Source organism: Rhinatrema bivittatum, chromosome 5 (assembly GCF_901001135.1).
Source record: "Rhinatrema bivittatum chromosome 5, aRhiBiv1.1, whole genome shotgun sequence".
Classification (NCBI taxonomy): domain Eukaryota; kingdom Metazoa; phylum Chordata; class Amphibia; order Gymnophiona; family Rhinatrematidae; genus Rhinatrema; species Rhinatrema bivittatum.
Genome location: NC_042619.1, coordinates 170,214,914 through 170,233,028, shown reverse-complemented (window position 1 = coordinate 170,233,028; position 18,115 = coordinate 170,214,914). Strand labels below are relative to the sequence as shown.

The following is an 18,115-nucleotide window of genomic DNA, read 5'->3' as shown; positions in this document are numbered from 1 at the left end:
ATGAGGCAATAAAGAAAGAAAGAAAGGCTATCCAGAGGATATTTCTAATTTGCTGCGGGCTCGTAAGACCTCAGCTTCGTTGGAGTATGTCCAGGTATGGAGAGTCCTTGAGTATTGATGAATGGAGCAGGGAGTTGATCCTCGCCGAGCATCAGTGTCAGAGATTCTGACTTTTTTGCAGAAAGGCCTTGTGAAAGGTTTGACATTTTGTTCCCTCAGGGTTCAAGTGTCAGCCTTGGGTTGCTTGCGAGGCAAGATTCATGATTTATCTTTGGCTGCTCGTCCTGATTTGGTGCATTTTCCTAAGAGGCGTGAAGCATTTGCTTCCCCCTCTTCATCAGGTGTGTCCTTCTTGGAGCCTTAACTTCAAGGGGCATGTGTGAGGTGCCGAGAGGACTATCATAAAGGATTTAATTTTGAAGGTGGTCTTTTTGGTTGTGATCTGTTCAGCTAGAAGGGTATCTGAGCTTTAGGCTCTTTTATGCAGGGAGCCTTTTATGCTTTGGAGTGGTGCAAAAAAGGGTCAAAAAATGTCAAAGGCCACAATAGTTTGTTGGTTGAAGGAGGCTAGCAGTTCCACATATATCTGTCATGGTGGGCCTGCTCCAGAGGGGTTGAGAGCTCATTCTTCCCGTTCTCAGGCAGCCGCCTTGGCTGAGTGCCAACTGGTTTCGCCACAGGAGATTTGCAGGATGGCTACTTGGAAGTTGTTGCATACCTTTACGTTTGGACTTCCAGGCTCCAGACATCAACAATTTTGGTGGAAGTGTTCTTCGAGCGGGACTCTGTCCCACCGCAGGTACGGAAGTTTTGGTACATCCCAGAAGTCTGGACTGATCTGGGTAAGAACATGCCATACTGAGTCAGACCAAGGGTCCATCAAGCCCAGCAACCTGTTTCCAGCTGTGGCCAATCCAGGCCATAAGAACCTAGCAAGTACCCAAAAACTAAGTCTATTTCATGTTACCGTTGCTAGTAATAGCAGTGGCTATTTTCTAAGTCAACTTAATTAATAGCAGGTAATGGACTTCTCCTCCAAGAACTTATCCAATCCTTTTTTAAAGACAGCTATACTAACTGAACTAACTACATCCTCTGGCAAACAAATTCCAGAGTTTAATTGTGTGTTGAGTGAAGAAGAACTTTCTCCGATTAGTTTTAAATGTGCCACATGCTAACTTCATGGAATGCCCCCTAGTCTTTCTATTATCTGAAAGAGTAAATGACCGATTCACATCTACCCGTTCTAGACCTCTCATGATTTTAAACACCTCTATCATATCCCCCCTCAGCCGTCTCTTCTCCAAGCTGAAAAGTCCTAACCTCTTTAGTCTTTCCTCATAGGGGAGTTGTTCCATTCCCCTTATCATTTTGGTCGCCCTTCTCTGTACCTTCTCCATTGCAATTATATCTTTTTTGAGACGCGGCGACCAGAATTGTACACCGTATTCAAGGTGGGGTCTCACCATGGAGCGATACAGAGGCATTATGACATTTTCCATTTCATTCACCATTCCCTTCCAAATAATTCCCAACATTCTGTTTGCTTTTTTGACTGCCACAGCACACTGAACTGACGATTTCAATGTGTTATCCACTATGACGCCTAGATCTTTCTTGGGTGGTAGCACTTAGGGGGTCATTTTCAAAGGAGTTACGCATGTAAATGTGACATACTATCGTAGCAATTTTCAAAAGCTATTTACTCGAGTAAAGTGCACTTACTTGAGTAAATCCTATGGACAATTCAATGGCATATATTGTAGCAATTTTGAAAAGCCCACTTACTTGAGTAAAGTGTATTTACTCGAGCAAAAACCAGTTTTGCTCGAGTAAATGCTTTTGAAAATCTGGCCCATAATATAGATCATAACATTCTGTAACTATAGCATGGGTTATTTTTCACTATATGCATCACCTTGCATTTATCCACATTAAATTTCATTTGCCATTTTGATGTACGATTTTCCAGTCTCACAAGGTCTTCCTGCAATTTATCACAATCTGCTTGTGATTTAACTACTCTGAACAATTTTGTATCATCTGCAAATTTGATTACCTCACTCGTATTTCTTTCCAGATCATTTATAAATATATTGAAAAGTAAGGGTCCCAATACAGATCCCTGAGGCACTCCACTGCCCACTCCCTTCCCCTGAGAAAATTGTCCATTTAATCCTACTCTCTGTTTCCTGTCTGTTAGCCAGTTTGTAATCCACAAAAGGACATCGCCACCTATACCATGACTTTTTACTTTTCCTAGAAGCCTCTCATGAGGAACTTTATCAAACGCCTTCTGAAAATCCAAGTGCACATCATCTACGTACAGAGAAAGGAAAATTTGGTTCTTACCTGCTAATTTTCGTTCTTGTAGTACCACAGATCAGTCCAGAGGTCCCACCCGGTGGATGAGAGGAGATCTTTTTCTGGAGAGTCGGGTCGATTTTTATTTTTTTGCTTTACTGAAGAATGGCATAGGTTTCTCTATAATCCATTTTTTATTTTATTTTTTTTTTTTTTTAATTATTAAAAAAAAAGGGGGGGGGGGGTTCTGGATTTAATTGTGAATTTCCCTAGTTCTCTTCTTGTTCTGGGGATAAAATTTAGAGTTAATCAGTTTTTTGATCTTATATTTCTGCTTGGGTACTAATAAATACTGAGGAGTTGCAGATGGCACACCTGGTTATAAAATAGTGCCTGAGAAATTTTCTCTGTCTCCAACTGCTGGAAGGGAGGCAAAACCCAGGAGTCTGGACTGATCTGTGGTTCTACAGGAACAAAAATGAGCAGGTAAGAGCCAATTTCCCTATAACTTTGATTTATCTGCTAAGTTACCATGTGCCTTGCAACATGGTCAGATTTATCTGGCTAAGTCAGCCTAGATCCCCAAATGCCCCCGATTTAGCCGGTTAAATTTTTATCTGAATAAAATCTTAGTCTGTTAAATCAGCAGCAGTCAGCATAGCAAGAAATTCAAATCCCATGGCTTGACCAGCTAGGCAAACCTCTTTGTATATGGATCTCTTAGAATTTTGATGCATGCAGAATTTATGTAGGGCTGTTAGTGATTGAAGTACATTGCTGCTTCTGTTACAGGTTGGCGTGCACATTGCAGATGTGAGCTACTTTATTCGTCCTGGAAATGCTTTGGATCAGGAGTCAGCAAACAGAGGAACTACTGTATACCTCTGTGAAAAAGTAAGTGTTTCTGTGTACTACTGGAAACAGCAAATAAAACTTTGTTCCAGTGAGTTTGTGAGAGGATATATGCCTCTGACCCAGTTACATGAACAAGCTCTTGGCATGACAAGAATATGAACTGCCGGTGATAGTTGAGCATGAAATCTTAATGAAATCTAGTATCATAACATACAAACTGAATGGCTGAGAGAGGGAAAGAGCTCTTTGGAGACCTATATACCAGCTTGTACAATTTCATAAATTTGAACTGCTTCAGTTTGCTAATCTCCCAGGTAACAGGTGCGATGAGCTATTAAAGACCCATCCAATTCACCTAGTCAGGTTTTTATCTGTATGGGCCATATGGACCTAGGAAAAGATTTGAGATATTTATTTTTATATTTTATATGCTTTCTTTATCTTTCCCCTACCAATAATGGTTACTCATGGGACTGTTTTTATACCTTGTAGAGTGCTTACAGACTTGTGAGCACATTTTTCAAAGGGAAAATCCCCATGTAGTTTCTCTTCTGAAAATTCAGGGTTGGCCAGCCAGCACATTAATATCTGCAAACTTTGCATGTGCTTTGCAGTGCAGATGCTTTTACCCAGAGAAGGAGGCAATTTTCAACCCTGGATTTTACCTGGGCAATTGCTTTGCTTCCTAGGTAAAATCTTTTGAAAATTCTCCTCCCCAGAGATCAATATTTTCCCTGTACGTACCCGGATCAGTCCAGACCCTGGGTTATCTCCCCCTTCCAGCAGATGGAGTCAGAGCAAAAATCTCAGAGGACACCCATATATAAGTAGGCTCCCTCTCTGCGGTTCCTCAGTATTTCCTCTGACTCAGCAGATGAGGGTTGCACCTGCGGTTCCACCTTTGGTTTGAGAGAATAGTTTTCCTTTCTTGCTGTTTCTCTCTACTGTGGATGGATCAAGTTTAATTTGAAAAAAAAAAAAATATATATATATATATTTTTTTTTTTCAAATTAAACTTGATCCATCCACAGTAGAGAGAAACAGCATATATATATTTATTTATTTATTTTAAAACATTTATATACCGGCATTAGTTGTGGACATCATGTCGGTTTACAGCAAACAGGTTAAACTTGGAAATTACATTTTAACAGGGAAGTCAAACTGGGAGAGGGGGTAACGAAAGGTAGCTGAGAAAAGATAGGATAACAAAAACGTGGTTCCTCAAAGTGAGGAAAGGTAGTATAATAAAACATAGTTCCTCAATATGAGGAAAGAAGTAGAAGTAGTGTGGTCTATTTTGGCATGGAGTGATAGCTTTTTATTCTGGGTAAGCTTGTTGAAACAACCATGTTTTTAGTTTCTTTTTAAAGTTGTTCATACATGGTTCAAGGCGTATGTCGGGCGGTAGTGTGTTCCAATGAGTAGGACCTGCAATCGAGAGGGCACGCTCGCATGTGGAGGAGAGATGGGCTGTTTTCAAGGAGGGCACAAGTAGGGTGCCTGAATTGGCTATATATATATATATATATATATGAAAAGTGCGTGAGGGACTCCTTACTTCCTTCTCCCATTGCTTCAGCTTGCAGACTGATCAGATGTTGGCTCTTTTCTCAGGTTTTTGTAAACTTTTGTCTGTTGGTGGAAAAGAATTTTTTTTTTTTTTTTTGCTTTCTGTACTTTTCAATTTCAGGTTTCCCTTTGCTTTTCTGGAGGGGTGAAAGTTGGTGGTCCAACCTCTCCCCCGTTGGCCTGACCGGCTGCCCTGAGAGGTCGTTCTTGCCTCTGGGCAGCACAGACAGAGAGGCGTCATTCCTCTGTCTTATTAAAAAAAACCAAAAAACGAAGGCAAGCAGCAATAAATCAGTTTCAATGCTTTGTTTTGCTCTTGAGGTTGGAGCCTTTTTCAGCTGTGCTTGAGCGCTTCTCCTGCCGTCTCCCAGCAGTTTCGGGGGTATAACTTTTTTTTTTCTGTGTGCCGGTGCCTTCCCCCATGCCGCGGTCTCCTCGATGCAGTGCATGTGGAGAGCTTGCTTCGCGGCTCTCCCGGGCGGGACTTTGCTCGAGGTGTCTCCCCGGTGGGAAAGGAACCTCGAGCCCCGGAGCACACACTTCTTCTCGCGGCCATGTGCGATCTGACTCTGAGAGGCCGTCTCCGACTCATGTGGGAACGGCGGCCATTTTGTCGGCAGGGGATTCAGTCACTCCTCAGCATGACGAAATTGGAGATTTTGGCCGGTCGCCCTCCCCGCCGGTTTTGCTCCCAGCCCACTTCCAAGACGCAGAGGCACCTTCGGAAGACCCTCCTCGGGAACCGCCCGTGCCCCCCCGGGATTCCTCCGGAGCCATTTTCAGCAGAGTTCATCCTGCTGATGCATAACGCTTACCTGGCTAGGCAGAGCCAGCCACCACACCTCGCTGCCGTCCCTACTAGCTTGCAGGATCGAAGGCTACAGGGATGGCACTCCTGGTGGCACCAGATTGACCCAGACGACTGTGGTATGCAGATCTGTAAAGACTCCTGGTGGAGACCCCACTTCATCTTCTTACACACAAGAACCTGTTGCAGCAGAGGGCCTGTCCTTCACGAAGATTTGACTCTGTTTTGTCTTACAGTTTGGCCCTTGAGAAGGCTTGCTTGTTGAAGCGTGGCTATTCTTCTGCAGTGATTGCTACCTTGCCACACGCTTGGAGGTTCTCCACTTCCTTGGCCATTGTGCGGGTTTGGAGTGTGTTTGAGGCCTGGTGTGAGGATTAAGGTGCTCTTCCTCATTCGGTTAAGATCCCTTTCATTTTGGGATTTTTGCAGGATGGGTTAAGTAAAGGATTGGCCCTTAATTCCTTGAAGGTACAGGTTGTGGCTCTTGCCTGTGTCAGGGGCCCGGTGAATGGTGATTCCTTCTTGTCTCATCCTGATGTGGACTGTTTTTTTGAAGGGAGTGAAGCATCTTCATCCTTCCTTGAGGTTGCTGGTTCCATTGTGGAATCTTAATTTGGTGTTGGAATTCTTGGCGGGCCCTACTTTCCAACTGCTGCATTGTCTTTCCTTGCAGTTATTGACCTTGGCTATATGTTCTGTGTGTCGAATTTATGAGCTGCAGGCCTTCTCTTGCCGGGAGCAGTTCTTTCGGGTGATTCCAAGGGCGTTACAGCTGTGTACTGTTTCATCCTTCTTACCTAAGGTGGTCTCGGAATTTCATTTGAATCAGTCCATTTCCTTGCCGTCCTTGGCTAAGGTCATGGATGTGGAAGAGTATTGCCTCTTGCATCCCTTGGATGTCAAGAGACATGTGCGGTAACTGGAGGTTTTGGAACCTTTCCAAAAGACGGATCACCTGTTTGTCCTTCATGGTGGAAGGAAGCAGGTGGAACCATCTTGGCGGGCTACAATAGCTCGCTGTATTAAGGAAGAAGTCGTGGCCGCATATGTGGATGCTGAAAAGCCATTGCCTACTCAGGTTAAGGTTCATTCCACTAGGGCTCAGGTGTAGATTAGATTGTCTCCCGTCGACATTTGCTGAGCTGCAATGTGGTCCTCCTTACACACTTTTTCCAGGTTTTATTGTCTGGATTGTCAGGCCCAGGAGGACGCAGCCTTTGCACGTGCAGTGTTGACTGGTCCGCAGGCAGCCTCCCACCTTGTTCAGGAATAGCTTTGGTACATCCCATTGGTCCTGAGTTCATCTGTCTACACACTAGGAAAGGAGAAATTAATATTTACCTGATAATTTTGTTTTCCTTAGTGAGACAGATGGACTCAGCTTCCCACCCTTGGCTGCTTGAATGATTGTGTCAATGGTCATCCTGTGGGACTATGTGTTCCAGGGGATTATTGGTACGTGTTCATCTAGTCCCTAGATTGGGGTACATTTGTTCCTTGTTTGAATTCATTGTTTCTTGTTGGTTAAGTACAGTAATGTTTGACTGTTTTTAATCAAGTTTTTTGCTAGTCTGTCCACAGTTTCTTTTGAAAAGAATACTGGCAGGCTGGTGTCACCGCAGGAGTATATATAATGTGACATCAGCTTCCTCCATCTCCATCTGCTGGCAGGGAAGCATAACCCACTGATCCTGAGTCCATCTGTCTACACTAAGGAAAGCAAAATTATGAGGTAAGTAGTAATTTCTCCTTGTACTCAGCCGCACAACAGCTGGAAGAGCCTACTTATGCTGCTCCCCAACCACCTCTGTTCTGTCCAACCAGCAGGATTCCAGCACAAAGTGGGCAGGCTGGCCCATGAGCAACTAAAACGGCAAGGCCAAGCATCGCTGCAGCAGAGCTTCTTCAACAGCGATCTGCCCCTGCACCAACCAGAATCTACAATGCCTCTGTCACACAGCCCCTCACCCAGTTCCCAAACAAGCATGCCATTTTGCATCCTGCCATTTGCTCTTGGCCCTTTCAACCATGTGATCTCCGGTTATAACAAAAAAAAAAAAAATAGTTGCGCCATCGATGGGATGGGTATGTGCGTCGGGGAGAGCAGAAACTTCCTGAAATATGTGGTACAATTACATGAAAAAAGGGTTTAGCCATTGAGGACAGGAGAAAAAGCACAGACTGCTATCATTTTCTAGCGCCCAATCTTTGGTTAGGTTTAAAATTATCAGAGTAACATTTCCCAGATAACTTTAGCTAAGTATATTTAGTGGGAGGCCTATCCTGCTGAATATCTGTGACAAGTTATTTAGCTAACTTTAGCCAAATAACTTTTTTTATGTTGCTCTCTCTGAAATGATCATCAATGTGATGCAGAGCACAATCGTCCTCTTATGTGACTGTTGAACTGTCGTCAGAACATTTGTTACAGGTAAGGAAATGTTTCCTTTTGTAGCTAGTAATTGTGAATTTAATTGTTTTGTGCTTTTAATATGTACTTTATTAATGGAGATGACTTCTTAAATGATCAAAAAATCCTAAAAATGTAAGGCTTGCATTTGATGATAATGACCCTGTAATCTTTGCTTTAGGTAATAGATGTCCTACAGAATTACGTAGGCTGGTGTTTTTCTGTCCATTTCTTTCCATAGCTACTGCATTTGTAGGGACACTGTGTAACAGACTGCCTGGCTAAATCGGGATTATGCTAAATATTTTACAGAGGATTGACATGGTTCCAGATCTGCTCAGCTCCAATCTGTGTTCCTTGAGGTCTGATGGAGACAGGTATACCTAATCAGCTTCTCATACCCTTTAAAAAGAGATTAATATGCAGTAATCATAGTTTACTAATCTTGTATATGTTCTTTTTAGGCTTGCATTCTCATGCATCTGGGAGATGAATCACAATGCTGAAATTTTAAACACCAAGTTTACCAAAAGTGTTATTCGCTCCAAGGTTTGTAACTGAAAACAGAATTGTACTTGATTTTTCTAGGAAAAATGTCTATATTGTTGGTTCAGTATTTCAAGTGTACAATCATGAATAGCCTCTCAAAAACTGCCAGTTAAAGTAACTTTAGAGTTTGCATTTCATGTTCCATAAAAATGTACAAATTTGGGGAGGATTGTTGTTGGCCCCCACCCATTGCATAGTTTGCAGGCTCCTATGGGTTTGCAAGCTGATTTTCAAAGGGAAGCTCCCTATAGAATTTCCCATTTTGAAAATTTGCCAGAGTCCAATGTGCAGGGATTTCCATACTTTGCAGGCACAGAGTGTGCAGGGTGAAAAACATGCAGGTATTTCAAAATGAATCCCTATATGTAGCTCACTCAGCTCATCCTAACCCCGCCCCGAGTGCATCCTCCCACTTTTCAAAGGATTTTTTTTCGTTAAGTAAACACCAGTTCCCTGTACGTACCAGGATCAGTCCAGGACACCTGGGTTGTGACTCCGCACCAGTAGATGGAGACAGATTAAAACTTGTGGGCGGAGCCATATATAAGCCCCTGTGCCAGTCACAGCCCCTCAGTCTTACTCTGTCTCCAGTAGATGGTGCAGGTCCAGTCACAGCCCTGCCTGACCTGATTCTGGTTGTTTTTCAGGTTTGATTTTTGAGTTAGTTTTTGGTTAGTGATTGTTTTTTTTTTTTTTTTTTTAACTAAATTGGGTTTTCTTTTAATTCTTTCCCGGTTGCCCTGCCTCCCAGGGGAGTTGAGAGGTCCTGAGGGGACTACCCTCCCCCGGTTGAGGCCGCTGCCAGGGTTGAGGACCCGGCTGAACTAGTGGCAGCGTCAGGGGTGACACCAGGGAGCCTGGTTCACTCACCCCTGCAGGAATAAGGGCTTTTCAGAACCAGGGACAGCGATTTTTTATTAAAAAAAAAAAAAAAAAAAAGTTTTACTTTTGTTTTTGCGGCTCTCTGTTGCCTGGCGTCGCCGCTCCATTTTATTCGGTGGGGGGGCGTCGTTGACAGGGGGGAGGTCGCCGAATTGCGCCGTTTGCTTCTTTTCAATTTTTTCCTGCCTGAGGTAATTTTTTCGCCGCGGCCCCGTTTTTTTCTTCCCGCGTTTCTCGCCGGCATGCCGCGTGCTGCACAGTGCAGGGCCTGCGGCTCGGCGCGCGCGCGTCTCTCTAGGGACAGCCTTTGTTCGGCCTGCGTCCCAGGTGATGAGGGACCCTCGGTAGCGCCGCGGGGGGCTCGTTCCCGGGTAGCGCGTTCGCCGTCGCGCGGTGGTAGCTCCGCTAACAGGCCTCAGGAACTTTTCCCAGTTAGTGCGGGAGTGGCGGCCATTTTGGCCACCGGCCGGGAAATTCCACAGGAAAAGGTGGGGGCTTCTTCCTTTCCTCCCGCGCTTTCCCCGCAGCGTGTCACGGCGGGGGAGGTTCCCTCGGAGGGGCTTAGGTCCCGGGGGGCTTCCGAAAGTGATTCTTCGGATTCTGGGGATTTTTCTGAGGATTTTGCGCTGTTACTGCGCAAAGTCCTCAGATACAAGCGCAGCAGGCGCAGCCGGGGAATTGGCTCGCGTGCGACCGACCACGGGTCCCCTCTACGGAAAAAGAAAGCCAGAAAGGGCGCAGAGATCGCCCACGGTGCGTCCCGGGGGAAGCGGCCTCCCAGGGGGGTGCCGCAAGAATCGGATACCGAGGATTCTCCTGGGGATGATACTGAGTCCTCCGAGGAGCCCCTGACGGGGGCCGGGAACGCAGCAGTGGATGGTACTGCACAGCCCATTGCAGAGAAACCTGCACAGGCTGCAGAAGGGGACGACCCCAAGGTGGTGCGGCTATTCCGCAGAGAGGAATTGGCACCTCTCATCCCGGCCATTCTCCAAGAATTGGGAATTGAAGCTCCTCCGGTGGTGGTCCGCCAGGAGGCAAATATGGATCCTGTTCTGCTTGGCCTCACAGGACCGGCGGTCGCCTTCCCTTTTCATTTCTCGTCCACGGATATCCTATTCAAGGAATGGGATACTCCGGAGCTGGGTTTGAAAGTCAGCAAGACCATGGATAAACTTTATCCTTTACCGGAGGAGGCGCTGGATCTCCTCAGACTTCCAAAGGTGGATTCGGCGGTGTCCGCTGTCACGAAGAGGTCTACCATCCCGGTCACGGGAGCTACGGCCCTCCGGGATATTCAAGACCGGAAGATGGAGGTACATCTCAAAAAGATTTTTGATGTTTCCGCCTTGGGAGTGCGAGCCGCCATTTGCACAAACTTCGCTATGCGAGCTAGTCTGCGCTGGGCCCAGGTTCTGCAGGCTAATGCAGGTCTCTCTCCGGAAGAGTCTTCCCAAGCAGATAGACTGGAAGCGGCTATTGCATATGGGGCTGATGCGCTCCATGATCTTCTACGCACTTCAGCTAGGTCCATGGTTTCGGCTGTGTCGGCACGCCGTCTCCTTTGGCTACGCAACTGGGCAGCGGATGGTTTGTCCAAGGCTCACCTCGGGGCGTTACCCTTCAAAGGGAAGTTGCTCTTCGGAAAGGAGTTAGATGACTTGATGGTTTCCCTGGGTGAGAACCGAGCGTTTAGGCTGCCAGAGGATAGGACCCGGTCGCGCTCTTCGTTTTCCGGCAGAGCTCGTTTCCGGGGTCCCCGGAAGTCTAGACCGCAGAGATCCACCGGACCCTCGTATAGGCCGGCCTCTTCTCGAAACACTCACTGGCAGCAGTCCTTTCGGGGCAAACGCTTTGGCAGGCAAGGAGGGGCCCCGTCGGGTGCGGGTTCCAAGCCTTCGCAATGAAGTTCGGCCGGCCCATCCCTTGTCGCGTCCTCAGCACGCTGTTCCAAACGTGGGGGCGCGTCTATCCTTATTTCTCAAGGAATGGGCCAACATGACGTCGGATCAGTGGGTCCTCGACGTGATAAGACACGGCTACGAGTTAGATTTTGCTCGCATCCCAGCGGACAAGTTCCTGGTCTCGCCTTGCAAGAATCCCAAGAAGAAGGCGGCGGTGCTAGACACCATCCGAAGACTAGAAACCTTGGGAGCCATCTCTCCAGTTCCGTCCGATCAGTACGGCAAAGGCCGGTACTCCATTTACTTCATAGTTCCCAAGAAAGACGGCACTTTCCGACCCATACTGGATCTGAAAGGAGTCAACAGATGCCTTCGGGTCCCTCACTTCAAGATGGAAACCATTCGTTCGGTGATCGCGTCAGTGCGGCCAGGCGAATTCCTTGCGTCACTAGATCTCACAGAAGCATACCTTCATGTGGGCATCCAACCAGCATTCCAGCGGTTCCTGCGGTTTTGCATTCTGGGAAGACACTTCCAGTTCCGGGCTCTTCCGTTCGGCCTGGCGACAGCGCCTCGGACGTTCACGAAAGTGATGGTGGTAGTGGCGGCGCACTTACGTCGGGAAGGCCTCCTGGTTCACCCTTACCTCGACGATTGGCTGATTCGGGCGAAGTCAGAGAGCCTGTGTCGGCAAGCGGTAGCCAGAGTGCTACAATTCTTGCAGTCTCTGGGCTGGGTGGTCAACTACAACAAGAGTCATCTGGAACCCACTCAGTCCTTGGAGTACCTTGGAGCCGTTTTCGACACAAAACAGGGCAGAGTGATTCTCTCTCAGGATCGGATATGCAAACTACAGTCTCAGGTGCAACGTCTTTTGTCTCTGCACCGTCCGCGAGTCTGCGATTACCTGACAGTTCTCGGATCTATGGCCTCCACGCTGGCGTTAGTCCCTTGGGCATTCGCTCACCTACGGCCACTGCAGTCTTCATTGTTGTCCCGCTGGAAACCGATTTCAGAGGAATATTATCTTCCACTGCCTCTCGAGAGTCAAGTGCGCTCCAGCCTGGGCTGGTGGCTGGATCCCAATCATCTCTCCTGTGGAGTATCTCTTCTTCTTCCCAACTGGACAGTGGTGACCACGGATGCCAGTCTTTCCGGTTGGGGTGCAGTTTGCCAAGGGAAATCGGTTCAGGGTCTGTGGTCAGAAGATCAGACCCAGTGGTCTATCAACCGCCTAGAGTTCAGGGCGGTCCGTCTGGCATTGCAAGCCTTTCTACCCCTTGTAAGAGGAAAGGCGATCCGAGTATTGTCGGACAACGCTACCACCGTGGCTTACATCAATCGCCAGGGCGGAACGAAAAGCCCTCAAGTAGCGGAGGAAGCGCGTTCCTTGATGGCCTGGGCAGAGCGGCATCTCGGCGATCTTGCTGCGTCTCACATAGCAGGAGTCGACAATGTCCAGGCGGACTTCCTCAGCCGACACCACCTGGATCCCGGAGAGTGGGAGCTAGCGGAAGAAGCGTTTCTTCTCATTTGCAGGACTTGGGGAACACCCCACATGGACCTGATGGCCACGTGGAACAACTCAAAGGCTCCGAGATTTTTCAGTCGACGCCGAGAAAGAGGAGCAGAAGGGGTCGATGCGTTAGCTCTTCCCTGGCCGGCGGAGGTGCTACTGTATGTGTTCCCACCATGGCCCATGATCGGCAAGATACTGCGGCGCATAGAATTGCACCCGTCCGACGTGATCATGGTGGCGCCGGAGTGGCCGCGCCGTCCGTGGTTTGCGGATCTGGTCCAGTTGTCGGTGGCAGCACCCCTTCGTCTACAGGGGTTTCCGGGGCTCCTTCGTCAGGGCCCCGTCTGTTTGGAGGATGCGGATCACTTCTGTCTCGCGGCATGGCTTTTGAGAGGTATCGGTTGAAGCAAAAAGGTTACTCGGACGCGGTAGTTGCCACGCTGCTGAGATCCAGGAAGCAGTCTACGTCTCTGGCTTATGTTCGAGTCTGGGTAGTCTTTGAGGAATGGTGCGTGGAGCGGGGTCTTCATCCCACTTCAGCTGCTATTCCCGATATTTTGGCTTTTCTCCAGGCTGGGCTGGCCAAGGGCTTAGCGTGCAGTTCCCTACGGGTCCAAGTTGCGGCGCTTGGTTGTTTGCGTGGTAAGATTCGGGGTGTCTCCCTGGCTCTCCACCCGGATATCTCTCGTTTCCTTCGGGGGGCGAAACACCTCCGTCCTCCTTTGCGGCTCCCTTGTCCTTCTTGGAACCTCAACTGGGTGCTCTCGTCCTTATGCTCAACTCCTTTTGAGCCTCTGAAGCGTTCTACGATCAAAGATCTCACGTTAAAGACTGTATTCCTGGTAGCCATTGCGTCGGCTCGCCGGGTTTCTGAGTTGCAAGCTCTATCCTGCAGAGAGCCTTTCTTGCGCTTTTCCGATTCAGGGGTTTCCTTGCGGACCGTTCCCTCTTTCCTGCCTAAGGTCGTATCACCTTTTCATTTGAATCAATCGGTTGAACTTCCCGCTTTCGCGGTGGGGGAATCTTCCGACCCGAAGTTAAGGGATTTGAGAAAACTAGATGTGCGGAGGTCTCTTCTTCGCTATCTAGAGGTCACAAATTCTTTTCGATTAACGGATCATCTGTTTGTGTTGACGTCGGGTCCGAAGAAAGGTTCTGCGGCGTCCCGCACGACGATCGCCCGTTGGCTCAAGGAGGCCATTGGTTCCGCGTACATTATGCGCGGTAAAACACCGCCAGTGGGTCTTCGAGCTCATTCAACGAGATCTCATGCTGCGTCTTGGGCGGAATCTTCTCAGGTGTCGCCTCAAGAGATTTGCAGGGCGGCTACCTGGAAATCGTTGCATACCTTCATTAAACATTACCGTTTGGATGTTCAAGCTACTGATGCTGGGGGATTTGGAGAGAGGGTACTCCGAGCGGGACTCTCTGCTTCCCACCCTCGATAACTTAGCTCTGGTACATCCCAGGTGTCCTGGACTGATCCTGGTACGTACAGGGAAAGGAAAATTAGTTTCTTACCTGATAATTTTCGTTCCTGTAGTACCAAGGATCAGTCCAGGATCCCGCCCGCAGTGTTGCGCTATAGTAACGGAGAGTCCGCTCATTGTTGTTTTATAATACGCTGACCCCTTGTTTTGCTCTCCCGGTTGGAGAGTCTGTTTTTTCCTGTAGGGGTGTTGGAATTATTTTCGTTTACTTAGTAAGTTTCTATGGTTAGCTATGTTGGCTTTTGAATTTTCTACTTTGACATTACGTATGACTGAGGGGCTGTGACTGGCACAGGGGCTTATATATGGCTCCGCCCACAAGTTTTAATCTGTCTCCATCTACTGGTGCGGAGTCACAACCCAGGTGTCCTGGACTGATCCTTGGTACTACAGGAACGAAAATTATCAGGTAAGAAACTAATTTTCCTTTTGTCTGTGGAAATCCCTTTAAACATTTGCCTTCAGTGTGATAAGGAAATAACCCTAGTAGCTGGGGAGAGAAGAGAACAATGATGGCAGTTTAGTGCCCAGGTGAATATCTGTGTATGCTACCAAGTGGAAAACTGCAACATAACTTGTGAACTCCTGCTGTTTGAATGTGAGCAGCTTCCACTCTGATAGGCATGCCTGCAGGAAAGTCCAGCACTAGAGCTATTGCCATTATTATTATTTATTTGCCAGTTACCGGAGCATCTTGGTTAACAACTCAAAAATGTACATAAACCATACAACAATCGAACATAAATACATAAACACAGTACAATAAAATGAAAACAGCAGAACCCCATCACATAAAATCTAAAACTTTCATCACGGTCATGTCCTGATGTAAATATTTCATACCCATGCCATCCTCCTTTCTAGGCAACTTATAAGTCTCAGCGTGCTATGGCCTTGAATTAGTAAGGGAAATAAGAAGGCTCCATTTTGTGATGCTGATTCAGGCCCTATTCCTTCTTCGGAAACCCATCTATGTTTTGAAAGCTCCTCCTTGATAAGCTGGAAAATGTAAATACTTATCACTGGAGATCAGCTCACTCAAAAAAGGAAGGAAACCTTATGTGTGTTGAGGAAAACTAATAAAATTTATCAAATGTTTGCTGACTATAAGACCTTGCTTGTGCTGTGCACTGCCACTATTCTCCTATTCCCTGTACGTACCAGGATCAGTCCAGACGGTGGGTTATGTCCCCCGTCCAGCAGATGGAGTCAGACCAGAGTTTGAGGGCGTCACCATATATACCAGTACACCCTCTGCTGGAGCTCAGTATCTTTCTGACTCTAGCAGATGAGAGTTGGGGGAACCAGTAGCTCCCCCAGGGTGACAGGGTCTTAGCATTTCTTTCTTCTTTCTTCTGTATGTTCCTGTCATCTTTTTAGGCATTTTGGATCTCCGACGAGGCGATGCATCTCCTTGTCCGCCGTTGGGGGACCCCGCGCCTGGACCTGATGGCGACCTCCCTCAACGCCAAGGCGCCGCGCTTTTTCAGTCGCAGGAGAGAGCGCGGCGCGGAGGGGGTGGATGCCCTAGTTCTTCCGTGGCCGTCAGATCAGCTGCTCTATGTCTTTCCTCCTTGGCCTCTAGTGGGAAAGGTTCTTCGCAGAATAGAGCACCATCGAGGGACCGTGATTCTCGTTGCCCCGGAGTGGCCCCGTCGTCCATGGTTCGCAGATCTTCTGCAAATGACGGTGGACGGCCCGATTCGACTGGGTCATCTTCCTCGTCTGCTGCACCAGGGGCCGGTATTTTTCGAGCAGGCAGAACTCTTCTGTCTTGCGGCATGACTTTTGAACGGCACCGCCTCCGCCGCAGAGGCTACCCGGAGGCAGTGATCTCAACTATGCTGCGGTCCCGTAAACCCTCCACCTCCGTTGCCTATGTTCGAGTCTGGAAGGTCTTTGAGGTTTGGTGTTCCAACCAAGGGGGCCCGGCCCACGGAGGCGACAGTTTCTACAGGATGGCCTGGATAAGGGCCTCGCCTATAATTCACTCTGTGTCCAGGTGGCAGCCCTGAACGCCCTGGTGCAGAAGGACAGCTCTCTTCCTCTTCAGCCGGATATCGCACGCTTTCTCAAGGGTGTCAAACACCTACGACCACCGGTCAGGGACCCTTTTCCTTCCTGGAGCCTCAATCTGGTCCTACGGATTTTGTCGGGCTCACCTTTTGAACCACTTCGCGGGGCTACCATTAAGGACCTGACGCTCAAGACGGTCTTTCTCGTAGCCATCTGTTCCGCCCGCCGCATCTCGGAGCTGCAAGCTTTGTCCTGCAGGGAACCGTATCTTCGATTCTCGGACTCGGGAGTCTCCCTTCGTACGGTACCGTCCTTCCTCCCGAAGGTGGTGTCGTCCTTCCATTTGAATCAGACGGTGGAACTCCCGGCGTTCGCTCCAGAGGAACCAAGGTCTCTTAGTCATTTAGACGTCAAGCGTGCCCTGCTCCACTACCTGGAGGTTACAAATGATTTCCGGGTATCCGACCATTTGTTTGTGCTCTGGTCAGGTCCGAAGAAAGGGTCACCGGCATCGAAGACGACCATTGCGCGCTAGATAAAAGACGCCATTTCAGCGGCTTACATTGGAGCGGGTCGGAGTCTGCCTCGGGGCATTTTAGCGCACTCTACGCGCTCACAGGCGGCATCCTGGGCAGAATCTCGTTCCGTCTCTTCACAGGAAATTTGTCGTGCGGCGACGTGGAAATCGCTGCACGCCTTCTCCAGACATTATTGGCTACACCTGGCGCCGGAGGCCTCGGGACACTTTGGCGATCAGGTACTCCGAGCAGGTCTCTCAGGACCCCACCCGAATTAGGGAAGCTTGGGTACATCCCACCATCTGGACTGATCCTGGTACGTGCAGGGAAAAGAAAATTATTCCTTACCTGCTAATTTTCGTTCCTGTAGTACCATGGATCAGTCCAGACGCCCACCACTCTGGGATTTTTGCTCCTGCTCAGGTTCTTATGTGTAGCTGTCATCCTGTCTTTCTATGTCTCTTCAATTTTTTCTCATTGATGTTCACAGCTCCTCACAAGTTGGCTGTTTGTGGCCTTGTTGGCTGTTTCTAGTTATATATTTTCTGTTCCTTCATGGTTAAGGGTTTTTGATCCAAAATGTTTTTTGCTCTACTTGGGCTTTGCTATTCGTTATACTGAGCTCCAGCAGAGGGTGTACTGGTATATATGGTGATGCCCTCAAACTCTGGTCTGACTCCATCTGCTGGACGGGGGACATAACCCACCGTCTGGACTGATCCATGGTACTACAGGAACGAAAATTAGCAGGTAAGGAATAATTTTCTTATCTAGAAATAATCAGCAGTCAGAAATGTTTACATTTCTTCTTTGTAAGGTATGTACAGATCAGTTATAGTAACTATAGTCCTGTATTTTGTGTTTGAACTTGTTACAATAATGAAGCATTTCCTAGCACGTAGCCAGATGGACTCAGGACCAATGGGTATTATGCTCTTCTGCTAGCAGATGGGAGACAGTCAGATTTCAAAGCTGACGTCACTCTAGATATACCCCTGCAGTAACCTCAGCTCTTCATCAGTATCTCTCCGTCTCCTAACAGATGCGGACACTATCCTACACACTAGAATAGTGTTAAGAATTACAGCAATTAAGAATCAAAATTTACCTTAAGGAAGATAGAGCCCCGCTCTCCTGCGGTGATACCTAAGGGTCCCTCCCCCAGTCAAGAATTCCTGAGGTTGATCTCAGATATCCCTCAGAGGAGGGGTGCCTTGGTCTGGTAGCCGGTTCCCGGTGTGGTCTTAGCCCCCCAATGTGGCTGAAAAGCAGCGGGTGCAGAAACGA

At 48.0% G+C, this 18,115-nt stretch overlaps 1 protein-coding gene across 1 annotated transcript in view; it reads left to right on the top strand.

Annotated features, from left to right (window-relative positions):
• DIS3 (DIS3 homolog, exosome endoribonuclease and 3'-5' exoribonuclease) overlaps positions 1 to 18,115 on the top strand; it is a 165,079-nt gene that overhangs the window by 94,156 nt on the left and 52,808 nt on the right. Inside the window, exons 11-13 of the mRNA XM_029603017.1 lie at positions 3,097 to 3,198; positions 8,263 to 8,327; positions 8,415 to 8,499. Coding sequence (XP_029458877.1) covers positions 3,097 to 3,198; positions 8,263 to 8,327; positions 8,415 to 8,499 — 252 coding nt within the window. The remainder of the gene's footprint in view (positions 1 to 3,096; positions 3,199 to 8,262; positions 8,328 to 8,414; positions 8,500 to 18,115) is intronic.